Raw genomic sequence first — 23,495 nt, 5'->3', positions numbered from 1 at the left:
CCTGCCAAATGGGACAGTTTGACAAGGGAGGGATCCATTTTATTTTTCAGGGACACTGGCAGGTTCCTCTTGCAAAGCCTGTAGCGTGGATCTGGTCGCTGGCTGTAGCCATTTTAAGGCTGCAATTCAGCAGAGCACATCAGGACATGGCAACTTCGTTAAACCCTATTTCAGCCAAATACCTCCACGTAGGTTTAACAGCAAACACTGGACTGAAACACCACCCTAAGTGCCTCACAGAATGCCCTGCACTACTTGTGAGTCTCCAGGCTGTGCAGGTAAAGGATCCCTGCCTCCAGAAAAGTCCATTTCGAAGAAGTTCCTTTCGGGCGTCTTGGATAGCAGCAGCGAGTCAGTCGCTCAAACTCTTAATTGCTGTCCTGAAAAAGCCTCGGCAGGAATGTAACAACTTGTTTTTCACTTTGAAAATGGGAGGTTCTCCACTGCAAGCCTGCAGCTGAAAACCTGCCCAACATCTGGCCTGGGATCAAGGTTTGCTTTGATGGTCTTGCACGGGTGGACAGATTTTGAGGTTAATACCGCCAACAAAAGCAGGAAGGATGGGGTCCCTCTTCCTTCCTCCTCTCACCCCCAGCGTAACTGCGGCAGCTGTGGTCCAGCAGAGTGCACCAGGCTCTTGGAAAGACTCTGACATCCCCAGGAAAAGTCTCGAGCTTGGTGCAGCCCCATGGAAGGCTGCGTAGGACAGGCTGCCCCAGCCTGCACAACCCACAGGCAACCGCACGCATGCTTGCAGGTGGAGAGCATCTCTGCTCATCCAGGGACTAAACCTGACCCCTTCCAGGGTATGTGCTCTGATTTGCTTCTTAAGAATTAACAAGTACACCGTTTTGGCTTAAGGAAGCTTTCATCACATGAGAACCCCGAAGCATGTAGAGCGAAGGTCCAGACATGCAAACTGCACTGCAAGGCAGATTTCTCTCTTCCAAACCTCAGTGAAATTCATGCATTCCTTCTAAATCCAGTTGTAAACCACTATCCTTAAGGCACTAAGACTGAATGCAAGTACTGATACCGCCAAAGAGTAAATCTGCATCTGTAAGGAGAATCAAATGTTTAAACAAGACCCCAGGTCATGGTGAGGGAGGGGAAAAAAAAAAAAAAAAAAAAAAAAAGGATGCATTTAAACCTAATAATTGCAAACTTTGTACGGAGACACAGATTAGTGGCCCGATTACAAACATCAGATAACCATATGTAAAATGCTTTTTAGTACATTTTTCAAAGCACTGTGACCGGAAGATATACATCAAAACTATTAAGCTCAGCTAAAAGGATAAATTCTGCTCTAGGTACTCCAGTGTTAATGTAGTGCAACCCCAGTGACTTCAAAGGAATTGCTCCAGATAGAAAGCAGTGTAGCCAGAAGCAGACTGGCTGGTAGCCTGCATAAACAAGCAAAAGAGATTTTCATTTTTTAAGAAGCCATATAAACTAGTTCTAGCTAATTACGTGACAGGGGCCTGGGTGTGAAATAGCAACTGCAAAGCCTCAGGGACTGAGCCAAGAACCTTTTGATTTGCTCTCCACAGCTTATAAAACCTTCTGGTAACTTTTGCTCTAACAGCTTTTCTACTTTCCATTGCAAACTGCACACACTACTTCAGTGCTGCCCTCCTGCAGGCCCCCACCCTCGCTCCCTCCTAAACCTTTACCCTTTGTCTTACAATCTGAAGGTAATTTCAGGTTGCACAGCTAAACTGGCGGTTGTTTCCAAGCAGAAAGCATATTTCGTGTTCATCTTATGGAACGTTCAATGTTGAAAACGTACCTGCCCCACAAATAAATATTAAAACTTCTCTGTGCAACTCCCTGAAGTTGAAAACAGTAAGCTGAAAAGCGCCAAACCTGTGTTACTGAAACTCAGTTATTAGTTTGGAATGAGAAACAAAAGTTCTTGGAGTCTGGGGGATGATGCTGTGCCTACTCGCCATTAAGATGCAAAGTAGAATCTAAGCTGTCTCTGTAAAAAATAACTTGGAGAGATGTCTGTGTGATCTATATCTGCTCCCAGGTGAAATTCAAGAGAGCTGAGTCCTCTTAGGAAGGCAACACTAGCCGGCTCTGCTCCCTCACTCGCCTGACATGCCAACACACCCAGGCTAGACTGTAAATTTATTCAGCCACATTAATTTTTCCTGGTCCTTAAGTCACAAGTGATGAAATCTCATTCATTTATGCAAGCAACTGGAAGATTTATTGTAAATAAAGTTCTGCACATTACACAACTGGCTAAAAATCATAATTAGAGTTGCACTGGGAAACATGTTTTATTTATTCTGACAGTAGTCTGGCTTCAATAATCCTAACATGATAAATGTCCCTAAAGTTTGCAGAGTTTCAGCAACTAAAGACCTTATCACAGACATGGAAGTGGAAACGTCTGACTGGGTTTGATGTGGCTTACGCGAGGTCCCGAGCAGTTCTCTTGCACAGCATCGGTTTAAATCAGCGCCAGGGCACTAAGAGCTAGTGGGAGTGCCTTCCTTCATTGTAAATCAAGGAAACGAAATTGGCTGCTGCTATTTAAACTTCCAAGCCCTCGGTACCAAAGCTGGGACCCGTCTGCGCGAATTAGCGAGGTTCTAGGGTAGGGAGAAATGACAGTCGGATTGCCGAGCCGACAGACCCTCTGGAAAAGGGTCAATGACACCATTAATAGGATGCAGACATTCCCCATCTCCAGCTATTCTGCGCCCTGCCAAGAGGTCTAGTGCTCGCTTTCTTTATAGTTTTAAGTACAATTTCAGGCCCATAAAACATCAGAGAAGACAGAAGCTATTATCCTGGCCCTGACAGGAGTCCCTAATGGGACGTGCATACTCTGCAAATACCTAGAACTAACGATGCTGGGCTTTTACTGTTCCCCATCTGTTCAAGGGTATTTTAAAATGTACCAAATCAGGTTTACCCCTGTAACGTTTATTGCTGCTCTGAGACTAATAAATGACTCCGAGCGCAATCAAACATTTATCTGGCTTTGCTCATTCTTGAAGAAGAGAGGAACCCAGTCCACTTGCTTCTCAGGCGGGGCATCCTGCAGAGCGCTTTCTCCAACCCTGCCACGGAGCACGATCACTTCAATATTTATGTGAAGACCCTCCTCTAGCAGCCAAGTTGTTGCAATACAGCAGAAGAATCAAACCCGTTTATTTTCCAGATAACGGACAGGTTATGCACAGAACAGCCCAGAGCCACAACTCCATCCTTCACAGGGGGAAAACAAACTTTATTATCGATATGAATGATACAAACTTCCACAGATATTTTAGTCAGTCTCCGCTAAATTTAGAATGGCAAGAATACTCCTAGCTAACATTATGAAAAATAATTCTTTATCTTGTTATAAAAAGAACATTCCAGTAACAAAGAGAGGTGGTGCACGACCGTGCTCTGTCACACGTCTCAGTGAAAGAATCCGGAAAACTTTCCCAGCTCCCGCTCCACAGTGCCAGGGAATGGCAACACCAGTACCGGGCCAGTTTGCCACACGGCGAGCAACAGTTGCTCTGTTTATTAAATACAGTTACAGAATGGCTTTGTGTCTCCTCCCATCTGCAAAGCCACCATTCCTATATGGAGGAATACAGAGGTTAAGTTTGGTTTTGGAAGGCTGACCTGAACATTGAGACCAAACGTGCTTTTTCATTTTTTTCCAAGGATTTTTCTTTTTCCCCCCCCCTTTACTCCGCAACGCACAAACATACCTTAGAAGCTCGAAGTGAAAAATAAAGCACAGTTTCCTTAGGAAGAGATGCCAACTATGGTCATCGCATGGGTTCTCCAGTCATCTGCTGTGGTGTGGCTTACGAACGCTATGGCTGCACGTTCAGAAAAACTCAGTTATTAGAGAACACCCAAACCATCAACTGCTGCCACAGAAATGCTTTTGGTAAGAAAACTTAAATAAAATAGAGAAGAATAGTTCAGTATTTGAGGAAGGCAGTGATGAAGGAATGACATACTCTGAAGAGGATTAACCATATTCCGCAAAGAGGAAAGCAAGTAACCTTCCATTTGTTACTAACCTGAGAAAGTACCCTTTTCATATAAACATATGGAAGCATTGAAAAAAGAAAATCCATTCTTTTGTAACTTTGAAGCTTGTATCAAGTTACATTTCATCCTTTCAAAATTTGCTTTTTATCTGCCAAGACTGTTTTGCAGTGTTTCTAGCGTCTATGCCAGACCAAATGAACAGAGAATGGAGTAAATTAACTGCCTAAGAGCTAGAAAGAGGAGCTTGCCCACTGACTTTAGCATACTAAACAACAACAAGTACTTTTCATTAATTTATTACTGGCAAATCAGCAAATAGATAGGAACAGATGAAACTATGCATCATTTTATCTAAAACTGAGGATGCAGAGCTTAACAGAGAGAGCACGTGCCCTCACCGCATCTCAAGGTGCTTTGATTTCATTATCAGACAAAAAAAGACCTTTAAGTGAATCTGAGGTATGGAGTTCATGCTTTACAGAGACCTGATCGATGATTCATTAGCAAAACAGACGTTACATATTGTCTCTAAGGGTTACAGCACAGTATTTATTTAACAGCAGAATGCAACAGTTTCTCTAAAAAGAAGAGTGCATACATCAAAATCAAACTTACACAGATACAAAACAAAGCCCTTGAAACAGAATACCTGGTAAAAGGAGAAACTTTCAATTCATTAATCAGTCAAATTAATTAGAAAAAAAATGGCTTGGAGGAAAGGAAAGTTCAGGAAGTAACAGTATTCTGTGCAGTAAACACAGATTTTACAAAAATGACAGAGTCATCTTAAGATGAATGTCTTCATTTAAAATACCCACTGGCAACAACAACAAAAACACCCCATTCCACTTACACTTCCATCATATCATGATGCCAAGTATCTTATTTACACGTCAAGGGAGAAAACCTTCAGGCTTATGAACAAGTAGCACCCACCTCCTTTACTGTACAAACCAAGTTTGGCTGAGCACGGACTGGTCCTAAACCAGAAACTCGGGGCACACTCTGCTCCAGCGGGTCAGCCCGGACCAACTGCTGCAGAGCTCTTATTGCCAGGGAAGCCAAACAAATTTTTGGCAGTTCTAAAAAAAAAAAAAAAAATCATGTCCGTTTATATGTAATCAAGCTATCAACATGGCTTTTAGTGTTGCAAACTCTGGATGCCCCAATTAAGGGAGAATTTCTGGACTAGAGCATCACGCTGCTGGAATTGCAGCGTAATCCAAGCAGTGAAAAACCAACGGAGCCCAGAGGGGTGCAGGGATAAAAACTCCCCTTTTAGGGCGGGTTTTAAAAAAAAAAAAAAAAAAAAAAAAAAAAAAGTCACCTTTGAAAAGCAAGAATATGCTTTCATAATCCAAGCACCTGAGCTCTTCCAGCTCCCACTGTCCCTTTATTGCTTCTGGAGGTCAGTATGTTATACAGGTTTTGGTTTTTTTTGTTTGTTAAAAAACAACGAAGCGACATACAATGATTTTTGGAGCTATTAATAAAAATCACACCTGAACTCCTTTAAACAGACCACAGTACTTAGTTACTCCTGAGCTGTCAATGTTTGCAAGGTGTAACTTTGTTAAAAATATGAGAAGTTGGCAAAATGCACCCCCCCCATCACAAAAAAAAAAAAAAAAAAAAAGAGAGAAAAGCTTTTCCCAGCTGTAACATCTGTTAAGTCTAACTAGCTGACAAGTGCTTCTGATGAAACACGCTTGCCAGAACACTACATAAGAGGAGGAGGGACTTTATGGAGGAGGGAACGCAAGCTATTTTTCTCCTTCCCTCACCCACAAAATGCACAATACCATTTGCAAACAACAGAGGAACAACAGAGCATCCTGATAACATGCAACACGAGGTGGTTTCACGGGCCGCCGCCGTGGCGCGTGGTTATCTCTGGGTCGTCACCTGCGGGAGTATAACGGGAGCACATGCTATCCCGGCAAAGGATTCTGGAAAATGCAGGTCCCTTTCCCACTCATCAGTTTCCGTGTTATACACTTGCACAATGCTTGTGACATTGTTCAGATGCCAATTGTACCCTCCTACGATATAAATCTTTTTTTCTAGTAAACAACAGCCGGCTTCCGACTGACCCGCACGCATAGGGCTCACCGTTGTCCATTGGTCTGTTTCGGGCAAGTAATATTCCACAGCCAAAACATCAAAACAACGGTCAACGTGGTCCATGCGGCCTCCCAGCGCGTAAATCCTGTTATTGGCACTGACCATGGCATGCAGAACTCGGGGTTCGTTCATCGGGGTTTTAAACTCCCACTGATCCGCGGCGGGGTCGTAACAGTGCAGGGCTTTTTTGTCTTCCACTGAAATGCCGTACCCACCCGATATGTACAATTTGTCTCCTACCGTGGCTCCAGCGTGCCCCCACGTCCTGCGTTTCAGGGAGCAGACGTAAGTCCACTCGTTATTTTTGGGGCAATATTTCTCTACGGAGGCCAAGCTCCCCGAGCGGTTCCTCCCGCCGGTGGCGTACACCATCCCGTGGAGAACGTTGAGCTGGAACTGGATCCTGCTCTCCTGCATGGCCTGGATGCGCAGCCACTGGTTCAGGTGCGGGTCGTAACGGTAGCAGATATCCACGGCCCCCTCGCCGCTGCGGTACTGCAGGTGCTGCCCTCCGACGATGTAGACAAAGTTGTCGAGGACGGCGACGCAGGAGTGGCTGCTGCCCACCTCCATTTCCGTCAGCTCCTTGAACTGCCGCGCGCTGGCGTCCGGCAGGTAGTAGACTTTGCAGCTCACGGTGCGGTCGTTGTCGGTGTAGGGAGTGCCCCCGAAGGTGATGAGGGACAGGACGTCCGAGCGGATGGTAGTCCGAGGGGACTGCATCTCGTGCTGGCGAAAGGGCAGGATCTGGTAATTAAACGCTTCCAGCAAATATTGCCGACACAAGACGTCTTCCACCATGATGTCCAAGGTCTGGACGCTGTCCACCAGCTCCGAGGATTTCATCAGCGGGAAGCGGATGTGGCAGAGGACCTGGCTGGCGCTGGCACGGCGGGTCGGGTCGTACTGCAGCCAACGCACGGCAGCACGGAAGAGATCTATTTCACTGCAGCTTTTCAGCTTATTGCTCTGCAAGAAGAAAACAAGGCGCTCCAGCGGCAGGTGGAGGAAATCCTCTTCCTCAGAGATCTGGAGGAAATGCCTAAAAGTGAATGCATCTACTGATTCCTTCAAGGATGCGAGGCTAAAGGTGGTGGCCATCTGCCCGATATTGAGACACGTTTCTACGCTCATGGCAGACTTCAGAAATTCTTCGCAGAGCTCCACGACAGGCACCATCTGGAGGAAGACAGCAGCTCCCAGCACATCCTGAATACAGTCAAGATCAAGAGTCACTTCAGCGCTGTACGCGAAGTCTATTATGTGTTTCAGTCCTTTTGCAGATACACCCTTCAGTTCGATCACATCTTGGCTGGCTTCTCTCATCCCGCCTGTGAACATTGCCCTGGGGGTCAAGAACACAAACAAAAATTTTCCCCCTTTTTAAATACATGTAAAATGATGTATCGCTTCAGAATCTTTTTTTTTTTTTTTTAAAAAAACACACTGATTCTCTTAGGGAGGATGGGGAAGGCGGGGAATAAATCAAGGCTAAAGCTCTGAAAGCCAGGAGAAATCAAAGTATGCAATTACTTACGTAAACCTTGCATAAACAGTGCACTGAAGTAACATTCAGCTATCAGAAAGTTAAGTTTGTCAGTCCCACTGGCAGTGTAAGTAAGAATAGAACACAGGACAAAGCTTCAAGAAGTAGGTAGAGCTACCAGAGCAGGGCACGTAGTACACCGGACACCGGTGAATCCCTGATATTCAACAACCAAAGGATACAACGGGATCTGCACCAGCAGAGATTGGTAACCGTACCCTAAGGAGGTTAAGTATGCAGGATTTGTGAGCACAAATAACAAATACACTTTGGAAGTGTGTTTAGGATGGCAGCGATTCCCTGAGCTCGGCCGCAGGACTGCCTTTAGGCAAGGATTTCAGGCAGCCCATTATACCGTAGGCTGGCTACGAAATGGCTTAAATATTGCAGATGCAACACATCTTAGGAACAGCTTTGGTAATCACAACAGAACCTCCCCTCCAAGGTTCACTCCCAACGCCTTCAGAAAATAGGAGCTGCAGCCACTTCAGAAAACGTCTGTCATGTTGCAGTACGACGGCAGGGGGCTAACAGGCAATTAAAAAAAAAATATATATATATATTTTGTTACAGCACAGCTGCAAGCACATCAGTTGACCAGGCCACGCAGAGATTAGGCCCTCGATCACCTCCTTGGGAGGCTTCTAAATTCCACAGGAAGCACATACCACACCAAGGGCTGCATGCAGACATCCCATAAACCACTCTTCTAGAGCAGTGCTGCATTCCCCAGCTACAGGGCCTGTCGGCGTGATGGGGACATAACTGCACACTTGGTTTTTTTATACATTTACATTAAATTTCAGCAGTTTTCGTTATATATGGGTAACTCGGGGGCAAAGGTTTGCGCTCTGTGTAATATTCAACAAGCAGTAGCAGAGCAGCTCTAGGGAAGCCAAAGTTGAAGCAGGTTGCTGGAAGAGCTGTGACATGGAGTTCAGCGTTCACTGCCATCGTACTCATCACAGCAAGGTACCAACTGCCACACAAAAACTGCCAACTGCCACACAAAAACATCACAGCAAGGTACCAACTGCCACACAAAAACCTTCGAAACTGCTGGCTGCTGCCTGCGTGTTTGGGGCTGGTTTTCCCACCATCAATACCCTACTCTTATCCATCGGAAAGGTTCATTCACTGTGAGGGCACGGTGTCATTAGAGCTGCCTTAGGAAGCTGCAGTGACTCCAAGGTGCAAGTTAGTCAGAAAAAAACTCTGAACAGACCCTGCTCTTCTGCATCAACACAGGAATAAAGGAATACCTTGGGAACACTGTCAAAAGCCAGGAGTTCCAAGTTTCCTGTCCAAACCAGGCTAGAAAACCTGCTGCCGTCCAGCATAAACCCAAGAAATCCTAAATGACCTAAATAAGGAAATATCTGCATACGAAATCAGCTTTCTGTAACCGAGTGACCAGGAATACTGTTCGCAATTACGTGTCCGCAGAGCAGATGAGAGCACTCTGCTAAAATCCCCTCGCATATCCCGTGTCACAGCACAGCACGCTGCCCTGATCCCTTGCCCCAGAGGATATGCAGACACATGTGTACTCGTGCATTGGCTACACCGAGCTGAACGTGCACAAGGAAAGAAAAGCGTTATTGTTGCCATGATGAAGACAAATCATCAACGAGAATGCAATTCCTTTAAAAAGCGTTATGGTTCTAAAATGCTGATTATATAAATGCCTCAATTTCACTCTTCCCTCCCCCCGCTTCTGCATAAAAACAGAGTATTTTCAAAAGCTAGATTATTCTGCCATTGTTCCCCAGGACAACCTTCCTTAGCACCACAGAAGTTATAACAAGAAACCTACTCAGCAATTATACTTCGACAGTGAAAACACACTAGCAGTGGCACTGCATACAGCATTTATGAATACAAATAGTGCTATTAGCATTTGGTGGGAGATCAGCTCCATCATTAATTGCATGCCTGTTAGGGAGAGCGATAAGCTTGGAAGGTTTATGTTACCAAAGGGAGAGAGGAGGGAACAGCCTAGAAAATATGTGTGTACACAAGACAGACATCACCAGAGCAGCTGAAGAAATGAGTGAAGGGCTACAAGAGACACGCCAAGGGACACCGAAGTCCCTTGCTCTTGGTTACCTGCTCAAGCAAACCAGTCTGCTCGGGTCAGGAAGGTCAAGGGATTGCAAACCCCGTTGACCAGCCCTTTTCTCCACCCCTGCTGGCTAAGACCTGCAGTCTAGAACAACACCCAGGTCGAGTTCCCTGTTGTTCTGAACCTTCCCTACACCCCCTGCCTCCAGCACGCCCCCTACTTGACGCTGCTACTGGTGCTGCCAGAAGAGACTCCCAACTCGAACGTCATTCCAACTCAGAGAACCATTACAAAGGAGTTTGACAGAGGCAAGATGGATGAAGACATATTTTCACTTCAGACTGAATTTCCTGCTCCGCAGTTGGCTCACTCTGCATTAATTTGGCTGAGAAAACTCATCTCTGTGCTTCAGTTTTCTACCCACACAAGATGGGACAGTTCTCCCCTATCTCCCGGGGGTCTGGGGAAGGCACACACAGCACACTTCACACTCCTCAGCCTGTGAACAGTGAGCACTACAGACAGCTCAGTGGTACTTAAAGATAACGGGAGTGTATTTACAACGGGCACCATCGTTCAACGGGATGACTCATTTCAGAGCCCTTGCTGCCACTTCCACAATCAGCTCAAGTAGCTCCAGGGCAAAAGGCTGTTTCCTTCAACAGGCAGCGCACCTACCGCTGCTGCCGAGGTGGGTTCAAGACCTGGGCTTGAACTTGAGTCTTGGCCCAGCAGCTGTCGTTGAACAAACCTCACCTGCGTGCAGAGGGACTGACTGTGAGCCTCTGTGGGTAATCCCACCGACACCCGTGGGGCAAACCGAACCCCCACGGGGCTGCGCGCGACGCTGGGGGGCGGCGGGGAGGTTGGGGTGGGGGAGGACAGGGAAACAGAAAACCAATGGGAAAGGTAAAAATGCCTGCTTCCCTATCGCATTCTCACCTGAAATAGTCACTGCAGGCAGCCAAGACAACTTTATGAACCTGAAACACTTCATTATTTATAGTGAGGATGACATCAAGCAGCTGAGCCTGAGCTCGGAGCGAGGCCAGTCCCTGCAGTAGAGTGGTGCTGTGGCCAGGAGCAGAGAACGTGCATTTCAGGGTGCTGTTCTTGTCAGCCATGCTAAAAACAGAACAAGAGAGACAGGCTGGTTTTAAATTAAAACAATATGTGGTATACCTACAAAGCATGCTGGGGAAGATACTGTAACATGAAGCAGTTTGAACGCAAATTCCCAGCTCAACAGCCACACAGAACATCATGACATCAGTACCTCAGTTGTATTCCCTTCTCCCAATACAACAGAGACTTCCAAATTTTTAAATTATACTTTCACACTCCTGACAACCCGTCACACCGCAGCGCACAGGGGCTTCAGAGACCATCCAAACGTCAGATAGCGGGGCCAAAATCTCCAATGAACATTGGTGTCCCCACTCTACAACTACCCCAGAGTCCACCCTGACCTGAACTTCAACCACAAGACTGAATCACAGTTGCTTATTCTTCTCAGCACCTATCCTGACTGCAGCTGTTAGATACTCTCTACCGTCCAAGGACAGCCCTGCCAGCCCTATTTGATCCTTTCCTTATGCCTGACCCTCGTGAGAAGAGCAAAAGCAAAATATTACATAGCACTGGCTGCTCTAAATAACGTCAACTGTTTGCACTGCACTGTAAACAGTCCCCTCCCAGTGTAAATATTTCCTTGGTTTTCCCAATGCCTCTCGCACATGTTCCCCAGCGCAGAGAGCATCGTTCTTCGATTCACTTGGCCTCAGATGCACTTGTCAGCCAGAGCGCTGCATTTGGAGGTGAACATCAGCACTATCTCTGCACAAGTGGAAAAGACTCTGAGATGCTCTGTGCTCCTCTGAAAATAACTACAGTCACGCTGCAGTTTTCCCGAGCAAGGCGAGAGCAGGCCAGCATGCCCTGCCCACCAAAGCGGGTCCACTCACGCCAACAGAAGCATGAAATCCTAAATTAATTTTGCAAATTTAATCCGACTCTGCACTGCGTTTCGGGATCGAGATTCAAGTCTTTCTGAGAAGAAGACATGCACAGGGATCAGTATTCAGGACGGGGTTTATGTTTTTGGAAGTGTCCTGCTACTTAATCTTGCTGTTTTAAGAAATATTTTATGGAAGCGTGACATAAAAAATCCCAAGCAGATCACACCAAATCTGGAAAGCTGCATTACTTGCTCCCAAGTCCACAGTGGGAGCGTGCACATAATACTGTGCTTAAAGGGTACGATTATTATTTAGGTAGAATAAATCAATAAAGCCAAAAAAAATAGTACAGAGACTAGGTCCCAGTGTGCTAAGGGCCTTATAAACCCATCGTTTGCTAACGACTGTCCCTAAGAGTTCACTACCTGAACAACAACAAAAGCCACACACAATGGACGAAACAAGTAGGCAAGGTCAGAGAAGAGTCAGGGAGATGGGATAACAAAAAAAGGGGATGTAAACAATCCTCAAACAATAAGGAACAATGGACAGGACTCGCTACTTGCCTAACTTATCGGACTGCAATTTCCTGCAAGCTTTACAGAAGAGGCGAGTTAGGGGAAATCTGTGATGTTCATCAGAGCACTGAGAGGGCAGCCGCCTCGTGCGAGCAGCTCTAGGGCTCTCTGGGATGCTGCAGGATGCAGATATCAAATCTTTGCAGTCTGTTTCAAAACTCCTCAGGCTTGGGAACGCGCCTCAAAATTCACAGGAGTTCCTACTGGGATGACTGATACCAGTCAGCTGTGCTTCTTGTAGCACAGAACTGAAATTCCTACCTTAAAGTCAAAGCATACTAAAGTAGTCTTAGTTCAGAGAGCGGAGTCCAGCTAAACATCCTTCCTATAATAAAAAGGATTAGCAAAAAGTCAGTTGCTGACAAGACCTTTATCCATTACTCTGCGAGCCAAGAAATGTCTATCCACTCCAGCTCTTCCCATGGCGAAAGAGGAAAGAGATTGGAGGGAGCGAGCGCATGAATATTCATCACGTCAAACTCATTTTACTCTCCTCTCTGGAACAATGGCTTTGATTCGCTGGAGTTGAAAGGAGGAAACATCGAGCACAAGCAAGGAAATTATCTTGCCTCTGAACACCGTGTCGTTTGCCGAGCGAACCCATTTTGCCTCACGCCGGACAGGTAAAATACGAGCAGACAGCTCCGGCAGCTCATCTGGGAGATGGTAACTCCTGAGTTTACTGTAACTTCATTAGACTTGATCTGCTGCAGGATTCTTCTCATGGGAATTTTCTTCAGTGTTTTTTTTTTTGCAGACGAATTTTATATGTTCCCTTTCCCAGCCTAAGGGCTTACCCGTATATGATTGCTTCCACAATATCCACAACCCTCCCAGTCCAGGTGCCTCTTCAAACAACAAACTTTACCTGAACAAACATTCTTCTTTTTTCCTTTTTCTCAATTAACTTTTACAAGCACTCTTAATAACCAGAGTATAAATTTAAAGTAGATGGAAGACTAAATCTGGGCGGGTAGATATTTCTGTGCTAGAATAAACATGTTTGCATGCGCGACTCATTTCAATAGGTAATTGTGAACTGCTACCCCTGAAAAACTCCCTGTACTAGTTCCTTTGTCTATTTACAGGTATAGAATAAAAGGATCCAATGATTACACAATCCTCCAGGGGAGGGAAAAAAAAAAAAAAAGTCAAAACAAAACAAAACCTAGCAGTAAGAGAAGCATTGATACTGTCCAGTTTTCTTCAATCTGGAAAAAAAAAATTCTTAGAAGAAACACACAAGCTGGAAACAAAATCCACAGCAAATGCTGTTTGTGCTGTGGTTAGTAAAAATGGATTTGTGATAAAAGCAGGTTGGCTCGAGCCAGGCTGCTGTACCACGGGGCACACCGTGGCAGCGGCGTGCATTATGCCACACGGCCTTGCTTTCCACTCCTCGAGCTGCATTAGGAACAGAGGAAGAAGAGAGGCAGCAGTTGGGATGTCAGAGATGGAAAAAAAAAAAAAAAAAAAAAGCACAAAAGGAAGCCTTGAACATCTGAAAGAGCTTTTGTGAGGCTGTCCCTATCTTATTTGAGATCTGGATATGCCGTGTACTTGTTGCTTAACAATTTGTTACAGAAGAAGCAGCCTTGCAGACAAACTTCGGAAGAGTTGCATCTACTCCTCAGCAGCTCAGAACATGCCTTCGAGATAAAAGCCTTTCATCACACAATAGTGAGAAAGTGTTTATTCCGCTCCTTTCCCCTTCCCTTTCTGATGGAGGCAGGGCTGGATTGCTTCTGGAATTTTCCTTGGGTTTTTTGTCTTTGTCCTCAAAAGGACAGCACTGAGTGAAATCTTTCCCCTGCCACAGAGCTCTGCAGAGGTTTCTGGGGCCGAGGCATCCTTTAGCAGGGCCCAGGCACGCCAGCTCGGAGCGGGGTCAAGAGTGTCTGACTGCACTCAAATTTATCCTTTGAAAAAATGTAAAATGTAAAAATCACATTCGCATCAAGCAGCGCTTCACTGCGTGTCCCACGGGCTTCACGGTGATCTGCAAGGGGATCTGAAAATGTTGATGTGATCAGGGCCTCTAACATGAATCTACTGGTATAAAGGTGACCTCACAGGAACAGAAATCCCACTTTCCATATGGAAATAGTGGTGGCACCTTTATATTCACGTAACTGCATCCGCTGCAGTAATGGTGGGGGCAGAATTCAACAGACACGTTGGTTCAGAAGGGTGATGCATTTTGGGCAGCAGCCTCGAAGACTCCGATAACATCCCCGGTCCCTGATTTTCGGAAAGGGACTGCCAGGGAACAAGTAATGGGATTGAGGATTTGTCTCCAAGCCGCTGCTCTGAAGCCAGATTGCTTTCAATCCTCTCCAGTCACTGCAGGATAAAGTTCAGCATGGTGTAGGTGACCGTAGCTTGGGGAAAAAATCAACCCAAAACCATACGCACGTTGCAGGCTTGTGAAAATGTTAAAGCAAGGGTTAAGGGAGTGGTTCTAGACCGAGAGCAAGCAGGGAAGGCAAACAAGCCCAGGAATTCTCCCGCTGCTGTTGTACCTATTGCAGGAGCTGGGCCATGTGCTCATCCTTGCCCCAAGCACGCTGACCACATCCTTAGCTGACATGCTTCTGAGCAAGGACGGCTTGATTCCCGACCAGAAATGGATCCAGCGCGGAGGCATCTGAACCCAGGGCTGGACGCCCAAGAGGCCTCTAAACCTGAGGGGCTGGGAGAGATTTCAGGGCCGTACTTCAAGAATCCGTTCAGATGAGGCACAAAGAACGTCCCAAAGAACAACCGTCGTCCCCTGTCTCTGCCTCCTCGATTCTCCACAACATCACGTGTAATCCAAGATGCGTTTCAAGCTAATGAATCATTTTTACCAAATCTGTCCTGATGATTAAAAACATCAAAGCTGGAATTAAAGGCTTACCAAGCATGAGTTCGTATTTCAGCATGTTTGCAACTACTGCACAAGTACAAATGGAGAGAATTATACCAGGGCAGATTATAACATTTCAGTGATTGAATTAAGTAAGAAAAATCTTTTGCAATGCAACTGCCTTTCGTCTTCCTCCTTTTATGAGATGGTCCTTCTTGGATGGAAGGATAGTTCAGAGCTAGTGAGGCTCGCTCTCCATCCCAGTTCAGCATCCTTGATGATATCCACCCACATTTTCCCACTCTCTGGGCAGGTGGTGCTTGGTAATTTTTCATACAGGAGAAACTCAAGGGGATTGGCAAGATTTCTAAGCAGGGCAAACTTCCAAGAGCCAGCCTCTACAGTAAACACAAGCTCTGAAGGTAGGACCCCGCGGGGCATGGCTGGGGTACAAAAGAGGAGGGAGGAAAAGCAGCAGTGTGTGTGTGTGTGTGTGTGTGTTCGCATGCAGCAAGTAGGTAGAGCCACAGATTTTTCTGTGGATAAACAAAGGACTTGGGATTGCAAAAGAGCCAGCGACGCACCTTCTGAGCGCTCAAGCCTGCAAGAAAATTTTTATGGCGAGAGCAGCAGAACTAACATAAAGCTGAAGAGTAACTTTATTTAGAACATAGGGTATGAATATTAAGGACATTCTTTAAGAACCTTTGAAAGGCAGCATTATAGATATTTTAATAATGCAAATCATTTAATGCCTTTAGTTTCATGCCTAAGTAAAAAACACATTCAGATTCTGATTTTTAAACTACAATTAAGACACTTAAAATCAAAACAAAAGTCAAACTCCCTCAGATAAGTCACTGGTAGCCATGGTTACTGTAATATTTCAGATCCTGATGCTTTATATCACATGCCCAAATGATGAAAATGAGTTTTCAGCACCTCACACTAACAAATGTTACGTTAGGGCAAAAAGGCTAAACCCTTCACTGGAGATTTGCTGTTTCACAGACTCTGGTCGGGACTTTGGGACAACGCTCCCACGGCCTTTGCACCCCCCTACCAAAGGGCATCAAGAGGTTTCCTTGAAGTTTGGGTGCAAGGAAGATTAAATGCTGCCAGGCAATGAGACTTAAAAATACCTGCCCTGTTAACCTACTTACATTCCCAGCAGCAAGCAAGATTGTCACCAGCACCCCATCAGAAACAACAGTTCCCGAGATCTCCCTGTACAAATCAGCAGCAACAGTAAGCACTTAATGATCATCAACTAATTAAATATTAACACATCAAATGAAGGGGATGTTTTCCAGAGAAACAATCATCCTTAGGAAAGATGTACGCAAAATCATTTAATCGATTTCTTTGTTCCCTTTTCCACCTCCTTCCCTTAATTTCTCCTGTTTCTCTCCTCTGCCTCCACTCATTTTCCTCTCCTGACACCCTCTCTTTCATCAAAGGCAATAATACAAAGTAGAAAGCTTGAGACTAATATCTCTATTTAAAAGTGACTAGCAATTTGGAGTGCTCAAATAAAGAGATTATAAATGGGTCTGAGTTTTAGAAGGAGTAATACTTTGTGGGAAAAAAAAAAAAAAAAGGTCTTCTGTAAAACGCCTGAAGTTGAATAGTGAAGTTTGAAAAGTCTCGCTTTTTATCTTTTACACTTCAAGTCTCAAAATTTAAGGAAAATTAATGTTTGGCAAAGGGAGAACAAGTAACATTCACTATTTTAAAAATAAAAAAAAAAAAAAAAAAGAACAAAGCCCAACAAACCAAGCTTTTTTATTTGTCTTTACAGGGACCCGATAGGCTGGTCCCTCTCACAAAGGGAGAACTGAGGTCTCAAAAGCTGGACTGCCCGACGCTGGGAGGGGACCGGGCGCCGCTGGGCTCCCACACACTCTGCTGCTGGACAACCCACGCCCGATTCAGCCTTGAATTTAGTGAAAACAGCAATTAAAGACAGAAGCAGGAGGTACCTTAACGGTTCATTTTAAAGAGCTTTCTGAATCGGGTCCTAGTGATCCCTCTATTTGCTCATCTGCATCCTGCTTCTCCCAAGCTGGAACCAAGGAAACTGAATAACCCAAAGGTAAGGCAGCAAGTTGAAGCAAGAGGCTCTCCAATTTTTTTTTTTTAAATATTAATTTTTTGCCCCCTGAGAAATCCCAGACACATTTCCAAATCTCTTGTTTTTCTTTTTTTTCCTGAGCTAGACTCACATGGGGCCCAGCAGACACACACACACAAATACATTCTGCACCCAGGCTTCAATTGGTAGGTTGTTCGCAAGCCAAAGGAGGTGGGATTTTGGTTTGTGCTAAAAGCACTAATAAAACTGGATGTCTGTCAAAAGCTGGCTGGCCTGGTAAAACGGAGCATTGAAGCAACAAAAAAGCGGAGGGCGAAATATCTGAACACATTAAACTCCGTGCCACCTCACGGAGTTTTGACATGAGGGACTGGTCAGTACGTGCTGTACCGGAGACAAATTGGTGGGGGGCGGGAAGAAAGAACAAGATTCTTAAAAATGTTTCTGTCACAGAGCCAGAGTCATCTTTATGCTGGTGCAGGGACAAACAGGAAAAGCGGTTTGGCCTTCTTCATTAAGTGGCCAAGGCACTCAGGTAAGGGCTCCGTGAGCCCGAATTTGCACACTGGTAGCATTAGGGCCTTGGAGGGGCACGAGATGTCAGGCTGAGATCATTTACCAGCATCTACCGTTTCTCTTCTCTCTACCCATACCCAGAGCTACTGCAGAGGATTTTGTCCAGTTACAGGGATTTTCCTGGGGCACCCTCAGTCCTGCCCCAAAGCTCCTCTGGCAACAGAGAGCGTGGAGCAGGCGACGTGGGTGCACCACTCCCACCACCCTGCCCTTCCACAATCTCGACCTCTATTTTTACAATGACCAAGAACGGGAAGATCCTACCCCACCCCCCACCCCCAGACTTTACTGTGATTATATTCTTGTCAGCCCCAAACCTAATCCCGCTGAGCCAGGAACAAACTGAGCAAATATAAAAATCACTCTAAGCATATAAATTACTCTGGCAGCCACAGGCAGTATCACAGCAATGAAAAAGGCAGCTGCTCTCCTTTGCTCCCGAGCTCAGCCAGCCACACAAGGACCCCCAGAAGGATGGTGGATTTTACACCACGTAAAATTTGCCTGTGTATCCACGGTGCACGGCTAAGTACAGGCTCTTTATACACTCGATACTCCTGCTGACAGCGCTGCCTTAAACAGTTCCACATTTCCCCCACCATATGCCCTTACGGTCAAACCCTGCCAACCCCCAGCTCTAGAAAAAGGAAAGCTACAGCGATGCTGGATAAAAAAAAAAAAAAAAAAAAAGCAAAAAAGCAGAATCCTCCTTTTACAAACACACCACGGCGGTGGCGTTAGCAGCCAGAAGCCGCAGCGGGTATCTTCTGCGCCCGCCATCCCCTCACACCTCTCCCAGCAGCACCCGTGGCAGAGCTGCTGAGCAAAGGCCGAGAGGCACCTAGTGGTGTCGGGAAGCACAGCAGAGCCACCAAGGCCACCCCAAAAGTGACACCCAGCCCAGCCCCACGCACCGCTTCGCTCCCCGGCCTTTGCGATACCACCCTGCTCTTCCCCCCACCCCAGCTCTTCCACACCCCCACCCACTCCAGCATCACCTTTGGAGAGAGAGCGAAGCTGCTCCGCGCCTCAGCTACCGCCGCTCGCACCCAAAAATCCGCCGGGACCTGTCGCAGCTTCCCGGCTCGTCGCGGGTCAGCGGTGGCTGGGCTGTGTTCCCGCCGGGCACAGCCCGTTTCAGCCCTACTAGCAGCTCCTAGCAGGGCAGAAAGTTCCCCCCACCAAGCAAATCGCCCTGCGACCTTCTCCCGCACAAACATACCGTCGCTCCACGCCTTGGAGGAACTTAGGAAAAGTTCAAAATCAGACTACGAGGTACTCGGAGAGGTGTTTGCCTCGGCCTGTTTCTGTGGCACCTGATTGCATCGTCTGGGCAGTGTTGCAATAAGAGCGACAGGACTAGTTACATGCAGAGTAGGTACTACAGCGTGCAGTGATGTGCAGCATGCCTCTCCTCCTCTCTCTGTACCTCCACCCTCCAGATTATTGCCTCAGAGCAGGTAGGAATCTCAAGCAAAAGCAACATAAAGTGATGAAACGGCAAACAACAGAAGAAAAACCCACCATCCCTTTAAAACAAACTCAAGAAATCATGTTTCCTAGCAGCTGCAAGCAGCTGCCCCGGCACTTGGCATCCTAACACCAATTCCAAATCAGTTCCAGGATGAAATCCTCTTACGGCCGTGGCTGTTTGTAGCTCGTTTCCCTTGTTACCTAAATCCTCTGCACTTACCTCCGCACAGGCTTGTGCCCGTCCTAAACGTCATCATGATTCCCAGCTCCCTGGGCAGTTCAGTTCTGCTCAGGCTTCGTGCCACCCTCATTGTGTCACCTCAGTGGAATAACCCAAGACCACCAGAAGCACAGCAACAGCTTTTCTTAAAAGCCGCTGATTTCCATACAAGTTCAGCATTTATCTTCCACATAAATGGGAAACTAGAAAAGACACCTTAGCCACCGTCCCGTGATGCAAGGCTCATCCTTACAAAGCAGTTAATGCTACGCAACACTTGGAGGTAAGACAGGAACCTTTAAAGAATCACTGAAGTTTACTTTTGGTCTAAATAAAACCTCCAGCTCAGAAGTCTCTCCGTGTTAAAAAAGAAAGCAGCAGTTATTTTTACAGTGATTCAATTAGAGCGTAAACATTTACACCACGTCTACCAGATCCAACAACTAAATCTGTTTTAAAATTGCCATGTGGCAGAGCACAGAACATAGAAACCACACAAAACTAGACTTCGAACAGTTTAAAAAGGGGGAAAAAAACCCAAAAAAAGTCTAATTGAAGACTGAAGCTATATAAGATTACGGGAACACGAAGGCAAGGCAGAGTCACAGCCCTTATCACAATCTTCCCCCAATGTGGTTTTACTCCACCCTCCTGTACATTTGCTCTCTCTCCCACCACTTTCTTCAAAAGGAATAAGGTTAGGGGAGTTCAAGTCGACTTTCTCTTGGTGTGAACCCAGACATACGTACTTTTGGATAAGGAAGACCCACGGGTCTCCCTTGTGCATTCATTCTGGTTTTGACAGGTGGGACCGCTTTCAGCAAACACACCAGCGTGTAACAGTATTAGGGAGGTTTTTGAAAAGTGTTTATACAACCTGGCTGCCTTCCTTTCTTCAAGGGACTAGTCCCAGTTTGAGAGACACGCAGCTCTCCTCAGCAGTTTGTCTGGACACCCCAATTAATTCCTGCCTAAAGGCCTGTACCATAATATCCTCTCCAGCATCTGAAGGGATGTTTTGCCTAGATCTTTCTCACCCTGCTTTGTACAACCCTACCTCACCAACACCGCAGCAGAGTTCACACATCTCATTACCCAAAGCCCGGAGAGCTTCTCTTACTGAGGCTACCAAGGGCTTTCACCGTTTCCTCTGTGCTTACTTGCTCACCAATCTCACAGCCTATCTTCAGGAGCAGCATGGTATTAGAGAGTGAATTCTGTCACTTGAAACTCTCCCCTCCACATGATACAAAGAGCTGGGAGTCAAATATGAAACCCATTTGTAACTCGTGAAATTCTATCCACAGAGGAAGACAGGGGAAAAAAAAAAAAAACCAACACCCTACAAGTTTAATTCAAAATAGAAGATTTGGGCTGTTTGCTTGTCAATGCACAGCAACAGCCTTATCTCATGCCAGCAGTGTCTTGAAAGCCTTTTGTCCAGACCATCTTGCACAGCGTGTTCCTTATCAAATGAAAGCACAGGATCCCTGGAAAACAAGTTAATTTTCTTGCTTTGGGGAAGCCAGCATGCTCACGGGTAACTAGCACCAGCCATGCGGTAGCAATTCCAAAGATGGAAATTCTGTCCGTGCTGTTTGAGTAATAGTGCACCACCGAAATGGCATGTGTGCAACACCACGAGAGGCCTTTGTCCTTTTGCCTTAGAGAGTAAATACTCAGTAAGTGCAAAAAAGTCACAAGTGGAAGCACCTAACAAGGAATCATTGTTGATAGGGAATGCCCTTGACTTTCTCCTCTCACGCTATTGAGAGGACCCAGGATGTCCAACATCCCCCATCAGGTTTCTCCCCTGTATTCTCCAATAAATCCATCCTTTAAAACAGAAGACTAATGACCAACAAGAAGCAGTATCCAAACTTCAACGGGCTTTACTTTAAAAATTAACAAAGCAAATAAACACACAGCAATAAGGAACATGACGGAGCTACAGCTCAGGGAACAAAACTGCTGCAGCTCCAGTCTGGGTAATTTATCACAGCCCTGAAAACAAATTACTTCCATTTCTCACTGCTACACACCCAGCACCGAGAAACTCCCGAGCGCTGAGCGAGCGGCCCTGCCGACACCCGTGTGAAAGAAGTGCTGGTGTTCCTGTTCAGAGAGGGAAGAAAAAGGCAACACGGTATATAGTTTACACAGGAGGTCATTAGGAAAAAAATAAAAAAAATATATATATATATAAGGTGAGAATTCAGACAGACTTCTCCAGTGCTGAACAACGTGAGAGCTTCTCTCTCCGCAGCGTGACATACAGGGTGGTTATTTCAGGAGCAAACGCAGAGAAAGTTAAGTTAAGGACAAACGATGCTTTGAAGCAAAGTGACAGGTTGACAGCAAAACATCCCCGAGACAGACAACACAACTTTCTGAACAGCGTCCAACACGGTAACTTTTGGACAACAACAGACAGAAAATCTCTGGGAACAAGAAACTCCTCCACGCACAGGTACCACCTACAGCCACCCACCTCCCCCCAGCATCCTCCAGGTACCACCGCTGACTTCGTGCTGCCTTCGCAGGCTGCGTGACCCCACAGGGACCAAACCCGGTGACCCGGGGGACTGAGGTGCAACAGAACGGGCCTGAAACCCCCAGAAACTTGGCATCTCTATGAACCTATAAACCTGGTGTCTCTATGAGAGCTGGTGGCTCTACAAAACCTTACCCAAGGCGTATTTCACAATATTGTCTATTTTAGACCCTTATCCTCCTCATAAACTCCACCGGGGAAAGCGTTATTATTAGTTATTATCGTTATCCGTACCCTCAGCCTCCGGGCCCTGCTCAGGGCACCCGCCCCTCGGCCACCGGGCCGGGCTCTCCGCCTCGCCAGGAACCCCGGGGAGCGGCAACGCCGAAAATAAAGGGGAAAAAAACGAATACGGGGGCTCCCGCCGGCGCCGGGGGAAGGCGGCGAAGCGCCGCGGCCGCCACCGGGCCCAGGCGGCCCCCGCCCGCCGCCGCGGCCCAGCCGGGCCGGGCCCCCGCGCCCCGCCCCGCCGCCGCCCGCCCGCGGACCCCCGGCCTAGGCCGCGCCCGGGCCCCGCTCACCTGCTCGGCGGCTCCGCGGCGAACTCGGCCCCGCCGGACTCCGCCATCTTCGCTGCGCCGCCGCCGCCGGGCCCCGAGCTGGGAGGCGGCGGGAGCCGCCGCGTTAAAGGCGCAGGAGCGAGCGGGGCCCGCGGCGGGAATCGGGGCGCTGCTCCCCTCCCGCCGGGCCTGGCGCCGCCCCGAGGGGGGGGACCGGGGACAGTCACCTCCCCACGGCTGGGGGCACCTGGGGGCTGTCACCTCCCCACGGCTGGGGGGACATGGGGGCTGTCACCTCCCCGTGACTGAAGGGACATGGGGGGCTGTCACCTCCCCACGGCTGGGGAGACCTGGGGGATTGTCACCTCCCCACAGCTGAGGGGACATGGGGGGCTGTTACTGCCCCATGGCAGAGGGGACATGGGGGGCTGTCACCTCCCCACGGCTGAGGGGATCTGGGGGCTGTCACCTCCCCGTGACTGAAGGGACATGGGGGGTTCTCACCTCCCCACAGCTGAGGGGACATGGGGGGCTGTCACCTCCCCACAGCTGAGGAGGCCCCGGGGCTGTGACAGCCCCACAGCCGAGGGGTCCCAGGGTGTCACCCCCCTCACGTCTGAGGGGCCCTGGGGAGGTCTGTCACAGCCCCATGGCTAAGGGGGCGCAGGGGGCTGTCACCATCCGATGTCATGGACCCCGGGGGTCTGTCACCTCCCCATGGCCACAGGGTCGCTGAGGGTTGTCACTGCCCCATGGCTGAGAGGAATAGGAGGGGTCCGTCCCTACCCCTTGGCTGAGGGGTCCCGGGGGCTGTCACCTCCCCACAGCTGAGGGGACCCGTGGGGGTCTGACATCACCTCACAGGCCACCACGGGCATCCTCGTTCCATCACCCCCAGCCGAGCATCATCATCCAACAGCCGCCAACACCCGCAGCCT

The 23,495-nt window shown here is 47.5% G+C and overlaps 1 protein-coding gene across 2 annotated transcripts; it reads right to left on the bottom strand.

Moving 5' to 3' along the window:
* Nucleotides 1-5,350: 5,350 nt before the first annotated feature.
* On the bottom strand, nucleotides 5,351-22,675 carry KLHL26 (kelch like family member 26). Of its 2 annotated transcripts, XM_074927834.1 has the most exons (3): nucleotides 22,579-22,675; nucleotides 10,698-10,880; nucleotides 5,351-7,489 (listed from the first exon to the last, which is right to left on the bottom strand). In XM_074927834.1, exons 1-3 carry the CDS (start codon nucleotides 22,623-22,625, stop codon nucleotides 5,908-5,910), a joined length of 1,812 nt encoding a protein of 603 aa, XP_074783935.1. In that variant the 5' UTR covers nucleotides 22,626-22,675; the 3' UTR covers nucleotides 5,351-5,907. The 2 variants fall into 2 exon arrangements, with proteins under 2 accessions (XP_074783935.1, XP_074783936.1); XM_074927835.1 differs by lacking the exon at nucleotides 10,698-10,880 and having other exon boundaries at nucleotides 22,579-22,601.
* Nucleotides 22,676-23,495: the final 820 nt, after the last annotated feature.

The sequence above is a fragment of the Athene noctua genome, chromosome 27 (assembly GCF_965140245.1).
Source record: "Athene noctua chromosome 27, bAthNoc1.hap1.1, whole genome shotgun sequence".
NCBI lineage: Eukaryota > Metazoa > Chordata > Aves > Strigiformes > Strigidae > Athene > Athene noctua.
This window is presented reverse-complemented; position numbering and strand designations above follow the sequence as displayed.

Excerpts from the sequence above, each read along its gene's own strand:
- KLHL26 (XM_074927834.1), bottom strand. The coding sequence starts at position 22,625 with ATGGCGGAGTCCGGCGGGGCCGAGTTCGCCGCGGAGCCGCCGAGCAG. Across the intron at positions 10,881-22,578 it reads GCCGCGGAGCCGCCGAGCAG|CATGGCTGACAAGAACAGCA; the intron begins GTGAGCGGGGCC and ends TTCTGTTTTTAG. Across the intron at positions 7,490-10,697 it reads GCCTGCAGTGACTATTTCAG|GGCAATGTTCACAGGCGGGA; the intron begins GTGAGAATGCGA and ends CTTGACCCCCAG.